The sequence below is a fragment of the Corvus brachyrhynchos genome, unplaced genomic scaffold (assembly GCF_000691975.1).
Source record: "Corvus brachyrhynchos isolate BGI_N302 unplaced genomic scaffold, ASM69197v1 scaffold70, whole genome shotgun sequence".
In the NCBI taxonomy this organism is placed as follows: Eukaryota; Metazoa; Chordata; class Aves; order Passeriformes; family Corvidae; genus Corvus; species Corvus brachyrhynchos.
In genome coordinates, this window is record NW_008236217.1 from 7,907,154 (window position 1) to 7,928,505 (window position 21,352).

Sequence of the window (21,352 nt, forward strand, 5' to 3'; positions counted from 1 at the left end):
TGGAAGAGATTAAGAAATTATGTTGATAGAAGGTAAAAAAATAGCTTTGCAAAACACACTCTGCTTTCTCCTTATAAATACAAGTAATTTCAGTGGGACTAAATTTGAGCTTCTGTGAAAGAAAAAGATCATTGTATTTGGCAGGGGAAGACAGATTCTCTGGTTTTGGTTTTTGTTTGGTTTTTTTGGGGTTTTTTTAAGTGGTCACTATAGGAAAATGGACAGTTAATTCAGAAGTTCTAATTCATATTCACAGAAAAGCAGAACTGAAGTCAGTGCATGCTTTTGCATTGCTGTGCCAAAAGTCATTAGGATTTTACCATCAGCTTTATTTTGGTGAAAATTTCACATTTTCACCACTACATGAGTGACCATTGTTAGCGGTGCCAAGGTAGTGACCTTCATGTTCATTCACACTTCTCTTCACAGAACTGACAGCTGGGATTTCAGTTGGTTTTATTAATTCTTTGTGCCTCTGGTTTTTTGTGTTTGTGTTTGTTTGCGTCTTTCTTTCTTTTAGAGACTATCTAATCATAGAAGCTGAGATTCTCTATCAGCTTTATGTGGATTTCCAAATACCCTTCAGTGCAGGGTTTCTGTCCTCCTACTCTGAGGTACATTGAACCTTTTGTGTAAACCTTGTTCCTCCTTACATGTTGATCATGAAACAACACTGCCTACATCATGCCCAGCAATGAAGATTTTATTAAGTTGGAACAGAAGAGAAGATGCATATATAGTAACATTTATCATTGTAATTGATAAATATTTTCTACAAATTTCTGAAATGTTGGTGTTCTATGGGATCTGTTGGCACCGTCAGAAAGTTTGGCCTAGATAGGTTACAGCATTTGTGATCACATTGTATCAAACTGAAAGGAAAATAAACCAAGAAAATATTTTCCTTGATCTGCCTTTCACGTATGAGACAGAATCCTACAGTGGCCTGCAAGTGAAACTGTCTGGAATATTTCTGAGCTGGATTACATGTGCTGTGGCACCAATTTTTTGTGCAACTGCTGTCTCAGGATCACAGTTTTCTTAGTGAGGTATCCAGGATCTGGAAGTTCCTATTCAGTTATTAATCTTAAGATTCAAAATACCATTTTCAAATGCTAGTTCAGAAAAAGATTAATCTTTATATGCACTGATACACCTGAAACTGTATCTTACAAGCCTATCTGTACTGTTGGCATCTCCGCGAGTATTCAGCCTTAGGTCTTGAGAACGTGACAGATTCTCTGAATATATAATATATTTTCAGTTATATATTATTAGTATATTAGCGGTTACAATCAACTACTGCCATAACTGGTATTTGCAGATGAATTCCTCAGATTTAGTTTTGACAGTCTATCTACATGTCATGTTTTCTGCATTTCTGGAGTAGAGTATCTACAACTACGTTTCCACTTCAAATGCAAGCCCATGTGGTAGAGATATATATATGTAGTTATTTTAACTATCCTCCCACTCAGCAAAGCACAGATTGAAATATCAAAGGTGGCAGCTGCATCCTGGAGCGAAGTGCCCCAGGGGTCCTTGAAAGCCAACATGTTTGCTGAACACCATCAGTCTCTTTCCAGCTTCCATGATGCCCTGCTGGTGCAGCAGTCAGTTCTGTGGGTCTTGACATTTACCTGTCAAAAGACAGGAACAGAGAAAAAGAAACATAGAGATATCAAGTTGGGGTCTTCAGGTGCAGCGTGGGGGAACAGAAGGACATCATGCTCCAAGTTGAGCCTGTTCACCATATACTGTACTCATTGATGTTCAGCTTCCTGCAACACTGCATAACTTGTCAAGGATTTTATAGTAAGCCCTGGTATCCTGGTTTTCAGTGCTGGCTAGCACTATTTTATTGCCTTTTTTGCTGTGAAGGTGGTTTAACCAAAATCGTAAAAGAGATCAAAAGTTCACTTGAGCAACTAAAGCACCAGGAGCCGCAGCTCCTCCTTTTGTTCAGGACAGTTTGCTTTTTAGCTTTGTCACACAATAAATACATGGCATATATTACTGAAAGAAAACTCTAGCTGGCAACAGCTGGTTTCTGATTTAAAGGTGTATCACTTGGCAACTGAATTTTTATCTACTGTAACTCTTCCCTAGTAATTAGTCTCCACTAATATTTTTTTGGAGTAGCTGAATCAAACATCAGTAGTGTTTTAAATGAGGCCTGTGCTGGAGATATGGCCAGGTGAAGGTCATGATTAACATTATCGGGGACTTTTCCCAAGCAAATTTTAGTTCTCTTCAAAAGAATGTTGTGTTTATGCTAATAATAATGAAATAAGTAGCAAAATCTCCACTGTCTTCAACTGTGGAAGGTTAAGATCTAAATTCCCAATTTGATGCAGATTAGTGGTTATGGATATTGCATTTTTTTCTATCTTGATACCCAGAATGTGGTGAATAGCTATAGATCATCTTATCCTGGTTCCTAAACGCCATACCATTGTTCACAGTAATTTTTAACTTGTTAGGAACATAACAGTGGCCGTAGCTGAGCTAATATTTGACTCATCTTGATCAATACCTTCTTTATGACTCTAGCCATTGTGAAGTATTCAGGATGGAGATGAAAAAATCTGTTTCAAACAAATCTTACCAGTCCTCAACATTTTGTCTCCTAATCTGTAATAGGAATTTTTCAGGTACACTAAATCTAGTGGTATAAATGTGAACAAACACATTTTATATCTGCTATCCAGGCACAAAGATCTGTGTTTGACCCGCAATATGTAGATAAATAAAACATCTTTATGAAACATTGCCATATCTAAAATTAGCTAATGTTCTGCTTTTCTGCACTATCTCTTCCATATTTCATTTTACTATCCCTATTCTCCTGTACCTCCCTCTTGAGTTTCTTTCTCTGGCTAAATGGCTTATAAATGTACTATAAATATGGCAGAACTGCAGGGTTGATTAGCTCCTGCACAGATACATAGTAGAACAGGAATCTGCATTAGATACCAGAAATGTAGATATAATATCTTGTTTGTTTCCTAGATTATTGTAATCCTTCAAGAGATTCAACTAGAGATGAAATGCTTACTGATGAAGGAAGCAGGGAGGCTTTGGAATGAAATCTTGTCTGTTTAGAGTCTGCAGGAATGTCTTCTACTTCATAGTGTGAGTTGGGAATTCAACACTAGAAAGGAGAACCCCTCTAGCACATAACTTTGTCAATCTGTGTAAAGTATTGTACAAAAAGAAAAAAAACCAAACAGCTTTCTTAGGTTTATGTGAGATGTCAGAAGAGTAACAGGCTTCTGTAGAGATTTAGAGGTACAAAGTACATCTCAAGTTGAATGTACAAAATAGTCGTTAAACATTTCTGTTTAACTTCAACAAAACCATTCTAAAAATCAATTTGCTTAATTGATTGGTGTGGCAACCCAGGGAACAGCTGAGAGCTCAGCTGGCAGCCTCTGGTTTGGTGTCACACTAATTGGGAGTAGGGTAACAAGTAGCTGCTAAAGCTCTCTGCTGTACATAGCGTGGTGGGGAGTGGAGGCTCTACAGTCGTGTGGTAGGAATGCAAACATGGGGCAGAGGGTGGTTTCCTAAACTGACAGGTTGAAGAATGATAGCAGGACCTGGTTTAAATTAATCTTGAGCAGAGAATTACTATGCAATCTAGTCTCCAAAGTGCAATGAACATTTAATACTGATGTCACATTTGAAGACACTGTACATATAGTATAAAAAATATCTAATAATTGATAAATCTGAGAACATAATGGTCAATGAACCGTATGCATACTGATAATATCTCTTACTGAGAAGGCTTACAGGGCCTACAAATTACTGCATTCTCACTTCATCATAGGTTTGCATTAAGGGAAAAAGGGGTAATTAAGAGTTATAGTGACAGATATCTGCTTAGAAACTCCATCTTGAGTTATTTTGAGTATTTAAACTTTGGATTCATTTATTCTGATAGAGAAGCCATTTGATTCCTTGTGGATAATAAAGTGTGTTTTTCTGTTGTTTATGAAGATGATCAAGCCAACAGGTTTATCTGGCTGAACCTGCCCCAAAGGATCTCCCCAAAGTGCAGTGTGGAAAGGTCAGGAGATGAAGATCCCAGCTTTCCTATGTAGAATTATGTCTCTTGGCATAGCAAGGGGGATCACTAGATCATAGGTACCATCACTTCTCTGTGAGGAACTTTTAGATCTGTTGAGCCAACTGTAAGAGTTGCAAGGATAGGATTAGTTGGTATCACTGTTTCAAAGTCTGAGACTATTATTTCCATGTTTCTTATCAAATAACAGACGTAGATGCTCAGCAGACTGTACATGTAAACATGTCAGTGAGGATTACTATGATTCCATTTTCTGCACATTTAACTTTAATGCGATGAATCTCACTGCCTTTCAGCTAATCTGTGGATGGGGAATTCTGTTAGTAATGCAGAGCCAGAGGAGCTTTGAGGTTCAAGCTCTGAGCTTAGAGTGCACTCTGTCTTTCTCTTTGTCTGTCTTTCCTTCTTTTCCTGAAATACTTTGTTCTGTGTTTTCCTTCCTCCCCAGAAGGAAGTTAGCTCTTAGCATGTGTCACAGCTGAATTGCTATAAAGAGCTGCTGTTTACTGCCCACTGCTTAAATACCTAGGCTGGTTTTAATAGCCTGGAAAAACTGTATCCCTTCTTCCCAAATCCTTTTGCTCAATGTTTTAAAGAGATAAAGAAACCTTTTGACTTAGGTTTGTATTTTGAAAACCATCTTCTAAATGGAAAAAGGTGCTGCGGCATATAATACATTCCAGTTTAGAGCATATGTGAGCAGAATATGTGAAATTCTAAGCTGAGCTTTTTCTTAAAAATGCATTTCTACTCTTTACAATATAGTCCTGGCATTGCATTATGTAAAAATGACGCAATGATCATGCCATTATGTTGAGATAACAGAGCATGGTAAAGTGCCATTTTCACACAATCTTTTCCATTTTTCTGGACAAGCCTTTAAGAGATAGATTGTCAATATATATGTTTTCACTTTCAAAACCAGCTAAGGATCTTCCTCAAAATATTGCTTTTACTGAAATAATGAGTTACTCATGTCATTAAATAGAACATTTCAGAAACTAAATAGTTCAATTTTAAAAGTACTGGTATTTTCTGTCTGTATTGAAAAACATTGTATCAACTGAGTTATAGATACATCTTTCCTGAGCCATTTCCATCTCTCATTTCTAAGAAAAGTAAATTGTCATTAAAATTCTAGTTCTGTGGGAGCTTCAGAGTGAGGAACCTGACATGCATGGCATTGAAAATGAAAAGAAGTACCACAGGTCATTTGAAAAAACAATTTCTGTGGTACACTATTATTGTGCAATATTTTGTGACACACTGAAATGTTAGAATAAAAGCACTAGCAAGTTATTTAGTACACTAATGGACAGTCCTGTGAAAGATGTATCTGTGGAATTGATGAATGCAGAGAAAAGAGAATTGCACATGCTACTGAAAATGGAGCACATCATGGACTTTTATAGCTTTTGTACAACACTGTTTTCTAGGGTGGGGTTTTTTTGTTTGGTTGGTTTTTGTTTGGCTGGGTTTTTTTCCTTCTTGATTCCTCTCTTAATAATTCCTAGCATTCAATTTACTTTTTTGATTGCTACTGAGCATTGAGCTGACATTTTCATAGAACTAGCTATTATAGCCCCAAGATCCTATTTTTGTGTGGTAATAACTAGTCAAGACCATCACTGTATGGGTAAAATTATTTTTCCTATGTACATCACCTCACATTTATCTACAATGAATTTAAGTTTTCATTTTACTGTTAGTCACTCAGCATCCTGCAGTCTTCAATGTGTTTTTTCCGGTTGGCCTTAATTTTTACTATCCTGAAAAATATCGTATCACCAGCAAACTTTGTCACTTCACCGTTCATTTTTCTTTTTCTGATGGTGAATACTCAAGTCTTGGAACAATTTTCTTTTGGGGCTGTACTGAGAAAACTGATCATTTATTCCTGAACTTTATTTCCTGTATTTTAACTATGTATTTGAACACAACAGAATTTTGCTTTTCGTTCAGTAACAATATAATTTCTGTTAAAAAACTGATGAGAAAGGTTTTTTGGTTTTTTTTAAATCATAGAATCATAGAGTTATTTGGGTTGGAAGGGACCTCAGAGATCATCTAGTTCCAATCCCCTTCCATGGGCAGCGACACCTCCCACCAGACCAGTTTGGTCAAAGCCCCATCCAAGAAGGCCTTGACCACTTCTAAGGATAAAGTTTAAGTACCTTGAATAAATCAATTATCTTCTATAAGCCTTGTTACCTCATTATGTATTCCTTGGGTGCTGTGAAAAACAAACTTTTTCAGAATGTTTTGTATTAGGGTGACAGACCTGCTGTAACAAAGCTAACAGCAATACTGTTGCTGCTGGTTTCCAGCCTTTCATAGTTGTAATTACTATCGATATGTTAGATTACCTATATCTGGACACCATAAATTGAGCACAGCTGGGGTTTTTGGGACACTGGAAGTAATTAGGGAGCTAATACAGAGAAGCAATGCAGTAGGAGTAGCCATGATTTTGACTTCTTCAACCTCCCTCCCTCCTTGGGCGTTTAGCCAGCTGTGAAAGGGGCAGTTGTGTAACCTTGGGTCACACTTTTATCAAAAGAGCTGTGTGAGAAAGAGCTGCCAGAAGCCTTGTCAGAGGTTTTCACCTCACACATCCTCAGTGGGCCCACTGGCCCACGAGTTACATTTAAGTTCAGGTCCTTACCTTTGTTTCATCCCTGGGCTATGTTTTTAAGTATGCTGTGTCTGGATGTATATCTTGTATATTCTTGTTTTTCTGGCCTGACCTGGCATTAGCCTTGTCCTTATGGACTTTCTTGATGACCACTGGTTTAATTTTTAAACATTTCTTAGTTTATTTGCTGACACTGTGTTCAGCTGGATCTGCTGCTCATCCTGAAACCTAGACTGCATGATCTGTGCCACCCATGCACAGACTACTGGAGCATCCCTTGATGTGCTTAGGCTTAAACTCAGAAGTCGCTGCCTTCAGCTGCAAATAAAGCAGTCCTAGCCAGCTGTCATCACCACAGGTCACACTCGGTCCCTTCAATGATGTAAAAAGCAGCTCAGGGTGGAGCTTTGTGGGGAATATTATGGTTGGTGCATAGTGGTTTCCTCATGCACAAGAAGTATATTTTATTGGAGATTTTTTGATATTCTTAAGTCTTGAACACTTTGTTGTTGTATCACTGTTTTTCTCCCGTTTATTTATTGCCAAGCTTTCAGCAGTTTCATGAAATTTCTGGGGTTTCTTTTTTTTTTTTCTTTTTTTATTCCATGTTTTGCTGTCTGACAGAATCATCACAATTGGGTTTTTTTCTCTGATTCTTTTACCCCTTATTGTTAATACGAACATTAATGTTGAATTTTGCTCCTTTGTCTGAAAATCAGAAAGCAAGATGAAGGAGAGAAAGATATATTGTGAGAAGTAAGAGAAGGGTGAAGCTTATATAGAGGTCAGGAAAGGGAATGAGACAGGGAAAAGGTAATTGCAGATGTTAGATGGGTAACAAGATAATGAAGGATTTGGGTGAAATATAAAAGAAAGTGAAGGTAAATGATACTGCGGCTCAGAAAAGTGGAGCAGATGATTCTTTCATGGTAATGATTGGAAGAGAAAGCCTAATATACTAATTTCCTGAATTCCAGGAATTTAAGATAGATCAAGTGCTGTGCTTTTTGCATTTTTTTAATTCATAGACATCTCCTGGTTGTTTTTTCTCACACAACATTTTTCACTGAAAAGGCATTAAAAAGATATGTGCCCCGTTGTCTTTATCAAGTAACTTCTGATACTCCACCTCTTAGGCATTACACTCTCTTCAGCCAAATTTCAACTCTTCCTAAATTTTTAGTCCTTGTAACAGTGACAAGTCCATTTATTTTTTCTAAATAGCTGTGTATTCCATATACATTAATTATCTGAGATCCATAGGCATTCTGCAAGTCATATTTGAGTCTCAAGAAAAAGAATTGTGGTTGGTTTGTTGTGTGTTTTTCAGGTTTATTCTGTTTCTTATTGTTATGCATACTTCAGAATTCTGCAGCTCTTTGTCATGAGTTCCTGTGCATGGCACCACCAAGTGGGGTTCATCTTCCCTAATTTTAGAGGTTTGCAAAGCAGGTATTTCTACCACACCTTGTGGTTCTAAATCCCCACAATAGAGAGAAACAGACCCTTTTAGACACAATTTATCTGGCATGTTTATATCTTTTTATATCTACTTTAGGATGAATTGAATCAAACCATGAAAGTGTCAATTTTTCTCACTACAACATAGCACAGTCAGTTTAGATGAATCTACCTCTTAAATGAACATTTTCATGTTTATTTATATATTTTTATTTATATAGTTATTTATAAATTAGATAGGCATCATAAAGACTAGGTATCATCTAGAACAGGTAGAAAAGTTTTATAAATGTGTGCATCCACACACATGGGTCTGGCGAGGAAAACTGTGCTCTGTAAAATCTTTGCAGGCAAAGAAAAGTGGTTAAAGAACAAAAGTTTAAAGGCAGAACACACCAGTTGTATTTTTGTGAAGTGAATGGGATCTTATAAGTAATTTCTTTTTTTTGGGTGCAGAAGTGCAACCTCCACACTTTTCTTAAACTTAGATTTTGAAAATTTTCACTAGTTTGAGCATTCTGCATTTATACTTCAGATGTTTTTCCTCCTACTGTGTTGAATCAAGCAAAGTCCTTAAAGTGAACACAGTCGGAATACTTTTTTTTGTTCGCTTCTAACTGTGCATTTTTCATTATATGGGTGCAAATTGCAAATATAGTCTGAGGTCTCAGACAGTCAGTCTACATTTTACAAATTAGAACTAGTCTAAATGTAAATATAATAGAATCTGAAACTATGCTAGCTTTATGTAGTTTTCAATCTGTTGAAAGATTTCCTGTAGCTCTGTCCTAAGAAGGTGATGATAGGAAAGACTCAGTAATCGTTATAATCTATATGAAAATGCAGTTCAAATGAAAACAGTAGGTTTGCTACAAATATCCCTATTCAGATTTTATTCACTTATACAGTCATAGAGATGATAATGGGTGTTTTGACTGATTAGAGATTTCAGGATCAAGTCTATAGTCATTATGACTAATGTTTTCTCGTTAACTAGTCACGCATATCAAAATAATTGGTCTGTGCTATCACTAACATGCACAAAGCTCCCACAGCATGGTCGTCATTAACAACACAGAAATAAGGAAGTAATTCAAGTCCTAAGGAGCTTGAAAACCTAGATGGGGAGACAGTATAAAGCACTGGGATACACATCAGAGAAAACTACTTCCCCTTTTTATATAAAACACTAAAGGGAGAGGACAGTTTTAAGACTTTTTTTTTTTTTTGGGGGGGGGTGATGGGATATTTGTGAGGAAATTAGCTTTGAAGAGGTAGAAAAGAGAGAGTGTGTCTCATTGGGGTGAGAAGACAGGTCCTGACACAGATCATAAGTGAGAGGCCTCTTGTATTCCTCTCATCCTACTTTTTTTTTTTTTTTTTTTTTTTGGCCAGTTAAGGTAGCATAATTAAATGAACTCCATGGAGAAAACCATCAAGCATTTTCCTAAAACTAGCCTGTAATAAGTGATTTTATATGATAATATTTGGAAGTGAAAACTGCAAAGTAGGGATTGTTTTCTGAACTCTTATTAAAGTCATACACCCAAAAGGTGTGTGTCTCATTTATTTACTATATGGTTGGTTCTGCAGCAATTTTAGTGATTACTGGCACAGTGTCATAATTACCTTCGTTGTTAATATTGATACATCAGAGCTGGTGCATAAAACAGATTTCCTTGTTCCTGTGTCTTTCAGTTTCTCTTTGAAAAGGGGTCCAAGGGGATGATGCAGTCTCAGCCAAGGGCCATGCTAATATAATCAGTGACGTGAACAAGTCAGTAAAGAGCTTAATGCTGGCCATCAGTGTTGTACTGTAAGCCAACTTACAGCATTTGCATTTTTTATTAAGTCTTTGTTTTGCCTGGTGATGCTGCTCAGGACATCCACCTAATGATGTAACTGCACTTTGTGAGAATGTGATCAGCATGTCTGCATAAAATGGTGAATGGGTTGCAGAATATCTCCATTTAACACATTCCCTCTAAAATCAGTGCATTCCTCTTGTTGTGTTGTGCCCTTCCAGCTTTCTTGCTATAGCAGATATTTCTAAAGTTATTCTGTCTTTGAATAGATCTGTGCTGCTTAACTGCTCCAACCCATTATATAATAAATTTGTTTCTTGTGTTTTAAATTTGTGCGCAGGGAATGTGTTTGGGGGGACTTTTTATATTCATGAAAACGGAAAACAAAATTGAAAGTGCTAAGAAAAATGAATATTGAGCTAATGTAGTCTATTTTTGCACAGAGCAAATATCAAGCTAATGCATAAGATTTATCCTCTATAGTAAATCAGCAATATGTCTTATTTTAGGCCTCTCCTATGACTACTATTTTTTACTGCCGTATTCAGTCATGCTGATTTATGCCATACTATCCTGTGAATATTTTGCAGACTATTATCAATAAAATAATTTTATCTTTGGGTCCAGATGGAATGAGCTTAGAACACAAAGCAGAGAGAGAGAGAGCATGATTCCTGCCTCAAGTATTTTAATCCTTGAAATAAATTTTAATCCTTGGCATAAAATGTGAGACAGGGACACAAGACATCAGGGAGTGGAGGACTGGGTCAGGAAAGGCATCAGCCAATTAACAAATTGCTGTATGCTGTAAGGGCTCATGTACTCAATAAGATGGTTCTGTTTAACTGGGAGGGTTTCATTAGAGTCATGCCAGGAATCATTTTGGAGTGTAGGACTAAACTAGGACAGTGAGCAGTGGCATGGCAGAACTACTCAGGGTAAGCGTGAATAGAAGCAGCAGTTTCAGTAGTCCCATTAGACAGCCCACATATGGAATTGGAACAATGGGAGAGGACTGGTGGCAACAGAATAGATAATGGGCTCTGGTCTCACTTCCTGCTCTTGAGACCAAGTCAGGAATAAGTGGCTGAAATCATCCTGTTTATTGTGGAACTTTACTAGCAATAGCATTCTTGCTTACTTAAGTCATGTAGCATTCCCTTTGAATTGTGCTAAAGGCACTGACCTTTAGTCTTATTGACTGTTTTGCTGATCCTGCATAGAGGAGCTGCCAAAAGTAAAATTAAGTCACTTGAAAGTGACTTAAGTCCTCCTTCTCATATGCAATACCATAGTTTCGATTTTTGTTGTGGATTTTACATCAAATCAAGTCTAAGACGTGCTCTCAGTTGCAGTAATCAGAGCCTCCAGCAAAATATGAGTGAATGGATATCCAGATGTCCAAAACTTTGTCATATTAAGTTTCACCTCTCAACATTGCACCATATATTAAATAGTTCGGCATAAGCCTTTTTTTCTTTAATTTAACTATTTGAATCCCAGAACTGTGTTTTAGACTGATTTGAGAAGTGTGCTCTCAGCCTTTTGAGTTGCATTTATTCATATGAAAAGTGGGTAAGTGTGTGAATGTATGGGTGTGTGTCATTCTTCCACAAAAACTGGATTCAATTTAAGTTCTGTAATACTTTATGTTCTGCCATGGTGGTTAATACTTTCCAAGGAAGCATAGTGAGAACACTTGACAGATCAGTTGGCTAAAGTTAGTTTTGGTTACATCACTGGTCTACTCTTATGTGGCTTATGTTCCTGAAAAATTGAAAAAGTGTTACAAAATTTCTTCTTTCAATGATGTACATCTTCCTTGTAGACATCTGCACACTTTTTCTTAGAAAAAAAGATTTTTTGGATGACACAGTTCTCTGAGGTTGAGTTTTGGAAACTCAAATTATATTTGAGTTACATTTATATTATACTAGAGCACATTTAAATCAGGACAGCCATGAATAGGTATAAAACGTAACTGACTGGCATTTTGCATTGGCATAACACAGGGTGTGACCCTTTACTGTGTGAGGGACGTGTGAAAATAAAGGAAGTCAGCCATGTTTAAAAATATTATTCCAGGTTGTATTTACTGTGGTAGTGTGCTAGGGTTCAAATGTACATAAAACATATATTGCTGATGAATGTAGGGAGAAGTAAGAGAATAGGGAGAAAGACAGTGAAAAAATTTTCATCTCTAAGGGGTTGCTACTGATTCTGAAGTTCACCACTGTTAATGTGTCAAATCTCCTCTTGGTACTGAGAAATTTCTGTTTGAAACTTTATTCTGGTCTCATTTCAACTTCTGATGATAAGCTTGAGTCTCTGAACTTGGAGCTGTCCAGTATAGATTAAAACCATGCCAGGGATATTCCAACAGTTTGTAAGGAATAGCCATAGCTATTCTAAAAAGTGCTTCACTCAAAACAGTGATCATTGTTTCCTGTGAAATGAAATTCATTAGCATTGCACTGGGCTTTCACAATTCTCTGCATATCACATTCTGTTCCATAGTTTCACAGAACAGAATGTGTTTCATTTCATTTTCCTTGAAAATTTACTTGGCCTAATATCTTGGCAGCAGTTTGCAAACTTTGCTAGGTTATAAGGCTGCCAGCAAGAATAAAGAACTGGCTTCCAGTCTTCCATGAATAGAAGTAAGTTTGCTAAATTAAATATTTGTTTTCTTTTTGTGATATCAGTCAAATTCATCTTTTAAGCTTCATCTAAAGAAATTTTCATGCAATTTGACCTCATAAAAATTGCAGGTAGACAATTTTAGACTAGAAGTGAGATGCAAATTATGGAGGACTGGGGTAATTAATGTCATACATCACTTGCCAAGGATTTCAGTTGGTGCTCACCAGTGGTAAGCTCTGGATGCATTTTCAAGGAGTTACAGTGTAGTTCACCTGTACTTATTGATCAAGAAGCAGGAGTTACTGGAAGGTGTTAGGAACTAGATCAGGCAAGATAAGATGATCACAAAGCTGTCTTCAGAACTTAAAATTCTTTTAACTTATCACTTACAGAGTGAAATAGAAAGCTTTCATGACAGTTTGGTACTGATTTTCAGTATACATCATAAGTGGTTGTTTACTGTTTGTTTGCTTTTCCTCTTGACAGGTGCAGCAAGTTACAACAGTTTTTATGTTTTTTGCAAAGATTTCTGCCAAGCTGTGAAGCCTGGAAAACTGAGGGTCCGCTGCAGCGTGTGTAAACAAGGAACCCTGACGTTGGCAAGGGTAAGCTTTTTTGGATTTGTTTCAAGGTTTTGGGGTATATGGAGATGATATAACTAGTCTTTTCTATTTGCATACATATGGCTATATATATATGTAGTCCTGCTTCTTTTTTTTTTCTTGCTGTTTATAGCAGAGAAGAGTAATTCAAAGGATTTTGAAAATTTCACTCACTTATTTCCATTATTTGGAGCATATACAAGGAACATCATGCAGACTAGAGCTCCAGTCCTTGAAAGACATACTTAGCTCTTTATTTTAAGGGCTGAGGATTAACCTGATTGTATGCACAATTTATAGAACTACATGTGTGCTAAAAAGGGGATGGTAGATGTTTATTCAAAGCTTGGAGCTGTTGTTAAGGCCACAGAAAGACGTGAATTCAGATCTAAGTTGTGAACATTATCAGCTAAGGCCAGAAGGTTTTGAATGGATGTGTAGTTGAGAATATTAATCCCTCCAGCTGCAGCATGTAAAGTCAAGGTAAAGGCGTTGTTCTTGAACAGAAAACTGGTAAGAGATCTCTCAAGTTTGGTTTGCACACTAAAATGAGAAAGTGTTGGGGAGTGACTTGAATGTGCAGTAGTCTAAAGTTTTAAAGGGTTTTTTTTGTCTGAGTGCTGCTAATTTTCACTGGTTATGTTACTGTTGAATGAGAGTCCTTCCTCTCTCCTAAATCAGTGCTTGTCAACCACGTTTATGTGAGAGGCTTAGGTTTTGAAGACTGAGCCATACCATGCTATAGCTTGGGGGGGGGGGGACCTTCATATTTAGCCCACATTCAAATGTCTAGATTTGTCTTCTGCTGTGGTTTAAAGTTTCAGCTTTGTGTTCTCAATGTGGCACAGTGCTTCAATGTCTTTACATGAAATAGCACTGTAAAAAAATAGCAATTAAAAACCCAGGTCCTATTCTCCTTGGAAAGAATAAACCATACCATGTTTATACACATCTAATTCAAAAAGCCCACAACCACAATCCCCCTCAAGCTTTGTGTGCTATTCCTGGATTAACCAACTATCTCTGATTTATTTCAGAGGCTTCGAAGTGTTGCATTTTGTGGTGTTTCAGATGAACACATCTAAGGGGATTCTTTTTCTCTCAGAATTTGTATTTAAATATTGGTAATTAGTATAGGCTTAAATTCCATATCAATCAAGACAGAAGACACCATTAATGTACATTTCCAGTGGTAGGAGGGATAAAAACAGAGACAATATTGTATTCAGATTGAATACATGAAGTCAGTGCTGCAGAAAGACATTGCTGTTATCACAAGATGAGTGTGAATCTTTTGGATTCCATTTACCTCACACAACATGAGTCCTTTGCTACACTCGGCAGCTTCCTTCAGCATGTCTGCTTTTGGAAATGAAGACTTTCTCATCTGTGCTGTTTGATTTGGGGTCACTGCATTCTAGTTCTAAATAAACCTAAATAAATTTCCAAACTTTTCAGCTTTTACAGTATCTACTAAACACTGTTCTTTGGTTTGGAGATTGAAAAAACCCCCCAAAAGACACCAACTCTGTATTGTCTCCTAGAAATTCCTCAGAACTCCATGGTGGAAATGCCATATTAAAAAGTTTCAGTATGGTATACCTATAAATAACTTCCGATTGCCTGGAATATATGCAGGCCTACATTCTTTTTGGCAAACATGGGGTCAATGACACAATTAATATATGCAGGCTGATAAATTCAATTGAATGAGCAGATTACAGCTGCTGCTTTTTTCTATTAGCATATTTTACAGTACATATGAAAAGAAAGTAGCTGGAAACTTTTAGTGGAAGCTGTTCCAATTTTCAAGGTTGATTCAAAAAATCCCAACTTTCAGAAGATTTGAAAAGGTAGTTCAGCATAAAAATACAAAAGAGGGAAAGGAGATATCTTCTGGAGTTTAAAATGATAATTTTATTCTGTTTCAGTTTTCAAATAATGCTTGGCTTGGCTGTGAAAATAATTTGCATGTAAGATTCTTGATACTTTCTCCCCAAAACAAAGAAAATCTGCTATCATTCTTTTCCTCGCAAATTGAAGCAGAACACAGTAGTTAGGAACAGTGAGCATGCTGTCCCTGCAGTTTGGGCTGGCAGTCCTCTGGGCTTCCAAAGTGCAGTGTTTTCAATATGGGCACTCTTAATGTCATGAATGTGCTATGCAACAGTCAGTTTGTTTTATAAACACACAGAATCTATCTCACTCCTGTGGTTATAAAGAGTAGGTGCAGACTTTGCATGTGCCTGCCCCACCTTCTTTTCTGGTCCACCTTCCAAGAGGACAAGAAAATATTTCCAGCTGGGGTGGCTTCTAATATGTACTGAAACTTAATGTGCAGAGACCTCTCTGTGTTAAGGCCAGGTAAAAGTGTGGCTCTCACAGCAAGTGAGTTGTATTTGCCCTGCTTTCTTCAATGCATTGCAGTCTACAGTAGGCAAAGTCTGCTGAAAAGGTTAAAAAAAGTTCAAGTTAGTGTATTATCCCAAACCTTCTGTCTTTCCCCTCCAATCCCATTGGGCTGTACCACTGATTGCAGATAGATATCCTCTCTACTGGTACTGTAGTTATTCTCCTTTTATAGATAAATTAGTCAAAATAAAGTTGACATAAACTATTAAAAAAATTTGTCTTTACAACTATACTACAGATCTGTCAGCAAAGCCCCTTTTTTTTTCATCTCTTGTTCCCTGCAGTCTTGGTAAACTGTGCCTGACCTTTACATGGCAACACAGCAAGTTTCTTGAGAAGCTCCTTTGTGCCATAAGCACCAAAGCATGCTGTAAGCCAGCATTTGTTACACTAAAGCTTTTATTGAGATGAAAGTGAATACCTGTGTAAAACCTGCGCAAAGCTTTGTGCAGCCTTCACTTACTCTACATGCTAATCCTTTGACTACCTAAGCCACAAATGACCAGCCTAATTAAATTGAGCTTTCTTTTTTCATGGTTTGTTGACTGACATTTTAAATATTACTTATTCATTTAAGTAGTCTTATTCTAAAGATTCTATATTAGCAGTCATGCCTATTTGCATAGCATTATTTTAATATATGATGCTCAGAGTAGATTTATGATACGATATTTCTGTGAAATAAAAGAGCCCACTGTTTTTATTTTTACCGAGGACATCCATCTAAAAATTAAATTTGTAATTTTACAGTTGGCACTTACCTGGCACTTTACAAGAATTTCATGACCTAATGCTTTATGGGAGATATATGCAGGTTAATTTAATTATAAGAAAACATCAGTCACTGTAAAAATATCACATCTCCGTAGTTTCTCTAATTAATCAAGCACAAAAGATATCTGGAAAGATTGGAGTGTGGGAGTCTTATGTAGGCCACCTACAGGCCTACCAGTAAGTTTTTTCACATAGCTTGAAAATTTTAGCAGCCATTATTCAGATAATTAGGGTATTCCTCTTTCCAGAAAAATAACCAAAAACAAACCAGAAACCCAACAACAAACCAAACAACAAAGCAACAGAAAACTCAAACAAAAAAAGAAAAGCCCACACAAAAAGGTCTGATTATAGCAGTCACATTTGCAGTCCTTTTGGAACTGTAACAGTGTTAACATTCACAGTGTTAGTTCTCTAGTGAAAAGGAAAACGTGTATCTGTGAATGGAAGGCCTGATTCTGCAAACTGATATGCACCAGGCTATACACAAACCCACACTTTCCCAAAGTAACTTACTCTGTGTGTACTCCTGGTAAAAAAAGATGTGAACATTTGATTTGGTATCTGTCATAATGCAGCATTCAACCAGAGTAAGAGTCTGGATTGAAGTGTGGCAAATAGACTTCGGGCTTCCCTTCTCAGGCACAGGTGCTATGGTGAGGCCATTTCTTGTGTGGGGACTTACCACTACTTGGTCATTGTTCTTCTTTTGTGTCCTTACTAGTTAGTACTGAGTTTTCAGTATATCATCCAGCACAAGCACCAAAGGAGTTTGTCATAGCTCCTCTATACTCGCAAGTGTTCACATCATTATGTCAGACCTTTTCAGACATGAGGAGTTACATTCAGATCTAACTCCTTCCAGCTGAGATGGGATTTAGTTTCTGACACTTACAGCACGTCTGGTGCGCACTGTCCCATTGCTGTCCCTGCCCTCTGTTCTCCAGAGGAGCCTCCTGACTTCACAGATTTTGTTATACTGTCTCTGCCACAGAACTGCTCTTCCATCATTTGTCATATCAAGGATGTTGCTTACATCTATTTCTTTTCATCTTAAACCTAACAAAGAAATGGACATTTGCTGAATTTTGTTTCTCCGGAACCATGAAAGGTTTGTGATCTGGGTGGCTTGTCAGCATAGGCTGTGTGGTACATCACAGTTTTGCACAAGAGTCAGAATTCTGAGTGCCTTTCAGTGACTGATAAATAATAGCTCATAAATGGTGTAGGTGGTCTTCTTAATAGATGATAGTACAGTGTTTGGAATTTGATACTTTGAAATTTCCTAGGAACAGAATGATCTGTAACACAGTAATTTGCTTTGAGATCTTGCTTCCTATCTTCATTTAAGCTATTTTAATAGGGTGATTTCTTTTTGATGAATGTAAACTTAGCAGAGATTTTACAACAATATAAAATAAGAAGGCAGTTTATTTTTATCTCTCTTTTTTAAATACATAATTGTAAAACTCCATTCCACAGTGCATAACCTCTCACCACTGCTCATTTCAGATCACATTTTTTTTCCTGGAATTAGTTACTTGTGTCCTCCCTCAGTGACAGAGAAAGGAAAGGGTACTGCTCACTGCATCAGAGCAAGGCTGACTGAAAGAAAAAGGGACAAGTAGCACCTCTGAAATTTTGTAGTCCTTCCTGCTGCTGAGTCAGCTTCTCCCCTCTGCTGGTTACACTACTGGGGTAATATGGCAAACAGATTACAAAAAATCAATTTGTCCTTTAAAGCTAAACTGCAAAATAAACAGCCATTGAAGTGTATGTGAAAAAGCGTGATTTCATTTACAGGCTGGGGAGGTATTAAAAATGTGATTGAATTCTTGAGAATGGGTAACATAGGTATTTGTCTATTCAAAATTACATGTGTTCTGGGAGGATACAAATGTTTTTGATATATATTATAGCTTACACATGACAAACACCATGTGCTAAAATGCTTCTATTGAATACTGTGCATAAGAAAGTTACCATTGCAATGTGTGACTCCTTGGTCAAACTAACAAATGTGAAACAACCATTTATTGTTGGGTTTCTGTTAATGAATGTACTAGTACAAAAATAGCCTAATTTCCCTGCATTTGGCTGACAGAAATAGTATTTACAGGAAATTACATGTATTCAATATATGTGCTTCTTTTTACATAAATAATGGAAAGTGCCTCAATTCTGACATCTAAATTGCCACCACTGGGCACTGATGTTAATGCTGCCTTGAGAAGACTAGGCCAGAGAAAATGAGCTCTTGGAACAATTTTTCCCAGGGTTTCCACAGAATCAGGAAATCCTTCTGCATAAGTTGTATTAAGTCAGGACACTTAATTGTAAGCCTAATGTTTTTTCCTAATGATCCAGTGTTTTTTGAGAGAGAGGAAACATCTTAAATACAGATATTCTGTTGTGTAGTCCAAGCTCAGCTGTGCCAGGATTCCACAGAGAAATCAGGCATATTTTGATCTTCTCCCTACCTGCTGCACAGGGAAATGTTCTATTTTGTGCACTCATTTCTCTTACAAAGTGATCTGATGGTAACAGGGATGCTGAATATGAACTGCTGAGGCTGCCATTCACTCAAGGAATTCATGTCATCAGCTCTTCCTTATTGTTCTTACATTGCTTGCAGTCACTTGGTGCACAGCATCAACATTAAGTAAATTTAGTGCTGAGCTGACTCTGAATTTAGGATTACCAGTGGAACTTTTCCTAAGAATGATCGCAGGGAATCTGCAGGTCTGATTCTGCCATCACTCATCAAGTGTCTTCGTTGCTTGTAATAACATGGATATCAGAAAAAACCCCCAAGATAATACGTACATTTCTATCTTTAAAAGTCTCTTTTCTTTGATGATATGTTAGATTTTGCCAAATCCAGATGCACCCTGGGGAGACTGCTCCAACAAATATTCCTGGGGCCTGTTTAAGATACTGTGGCACTTAGAGAAATAAGAAAACTCAACATTGGATGGCTGCAAATTATTCTTTTATAACCATTTTTGTTCTTTCTTCTCCACTTCTGTTTCTGGCTCTAACTCTCGCTTCACTCTGAACCTCTTAAAGGACAGCTTCACTCTTGCACCTGTCTCACATAGTGACAATGCCATTAGGGATGGCTTCCAAAATGCTCAGCTCCATCTGAAGAGAACAGTTGGCAGGATTCAGAAGACTTGACATGGTTTTATTCAGGCTTTTAGCTACCTCTTTTGTTTATTTTTAAATATCCCTTAAGAAAAACTTCATTACGTTGGACATAAATTGTAATATACAGTAAATGAAAACATATTATTGATTTATGAAAAAAAAATCTCATCCATTTCAAAAGAAGGAACAGCAATTCTTTCATGCAAAATAAACTTGGCTAAGGAAACAGTTTTTCCTCTATGTTGAAAAAATAATGTAAGTTCTTCTTTTATTTTAATAGAATAGAAAGTATATTTTAACTCCTCATTCTATTAGAAGCTTTGTGATATCTATGCATGATTTATAATATTTATTGCAGTACGTGTTTTCAGTGAGGTTACACATTATAAAGTGTCTTAAAAGCTAGAAAAAATACCATTGGAAAGAGGGAAAATGACTTCAGTATTATGTACTGCTTCAAGTCATGCTGTGAAATAAAACTGCCTTTTAATGTGAAGCCTAGAGTGAGTTTCTCCAGCCTGGGTGACAACAGTCATAAATGAAAAGGAAAACAGTTACCAAATTTACTTTCAGATAAGACTTTTACATGAGTTTCTGAATCAAATGTCTAATAAACCCTTTTGCCGGAGAGGATAGATTTATGCCTAGTAATACAGATGGTGTTCAGTGTATTTTGTCCTTGCAATTGCTGTGATATCAGGAAGCACAGATTCACAGAATGGTTGTGGTTGGAGTGGAGCTCTGAAGGTCATCTGGTCCAACCCTCCCTTGGAGCCAGTTGCCCAGGACTATGTCCTTTTGAATATCTCCAAAGATAGAGACTCCACAGCCTCTCTGTTCAACCTGCGCCAGCACTCAGTGACCCTCACAGTACAACAGTTGCTCCTTATGCTCAGGTAGCATCTCCTGTGTTTCATTTGTGCCCATTGCCTCTGGTCCTGTCACTAGACACCTCTGAAAAGAGACTGGCTCTGTCTTCTTTACATTCTCCTCTCAGATATTTATACAAAGAGGTGAGATCCCCACTAATGTCTATTTCAGTATATCATGGAAGGCCTGAGATTAGTAAAAAATACCATGCTCAGAGTAACACGTGTTTTGTCAAAAATATTAGTTGCATTTGATTATTTTTCATGCAATATTGTACATTCTCTGAGTGTATAAATGTAGATCAGATGTGGACTTTTAACTCTTTCACTCTTATAGGTCTTGTGCTATTTCTATTAATGTTATGCCTTTTTGTTATATGTATACCTTTTGGGGAGAAAAAAAGGGAGTACCAGCAGATGTGATAAGTATTCAGCTTTAGTTTGGGGGGAAGTATGGGGGCTCCTCTTCTGGGGGGGCAGAAATGTAACCACAGAGGGAATGCTCTGTCCCTCTGCTTGCATATTGCACCTCCAAAAATGTATTGTTCAACGGGAAAATGAAAAGTCACAAATTAATTATTGGCAGTACTGCTGTCATTGCCTTAACTATGTGCAAAGATGGCCTTCTCTCCATAAAGTAACTCCTCCTCTCACAAAGAAGGGCCCTCTTTCTAATGTTTCTTAGCCTTTTGTGATGAAAGGAGGTACAATGAATATTCATCAGCATTCTTGACATTAGAGCCATAGTTGCATATGTAGGTGAATCCTTCCTGATCCCTCTTGGATCCCCTTTTCTACTCAGTAAGACCAAAATGTGCTGTGGATGTATTGCTGGAATGTATTACAATACAAACAAATCATGGGATGTGACAGTGGGGCTTGTTTTTTTTTAATATGGCAGGGGGGCC

General features: G+C 37.2%; 1 protein-coding gene across 1 annotated transcript in view; it reads left to right on the forward strand.

Moving 5' to 3' along the window:
• The window catches only part of PARK2 (parkin RBR E3 ubiquitin protein ligase), a gene marked incomplete at its 5' end in the record, with an annotated part of 569,778 nt that overhangs the window by 102,244 nt on the left and 446,182 nt on the right, over nucleotides 1-21,352 (forward strand). Inside the window, one exon of the mRNA XM_017746201.1 lies at nucleotides 13,124-13,242. Coding sequence (XP_017601690.1) covers nucleotides 13,124-13,242 — 119 coding nt within the window. The remainder of the gene's footprint in view (nucleotides 1-13,123; nucleotides 13,243-21,352) is intronic.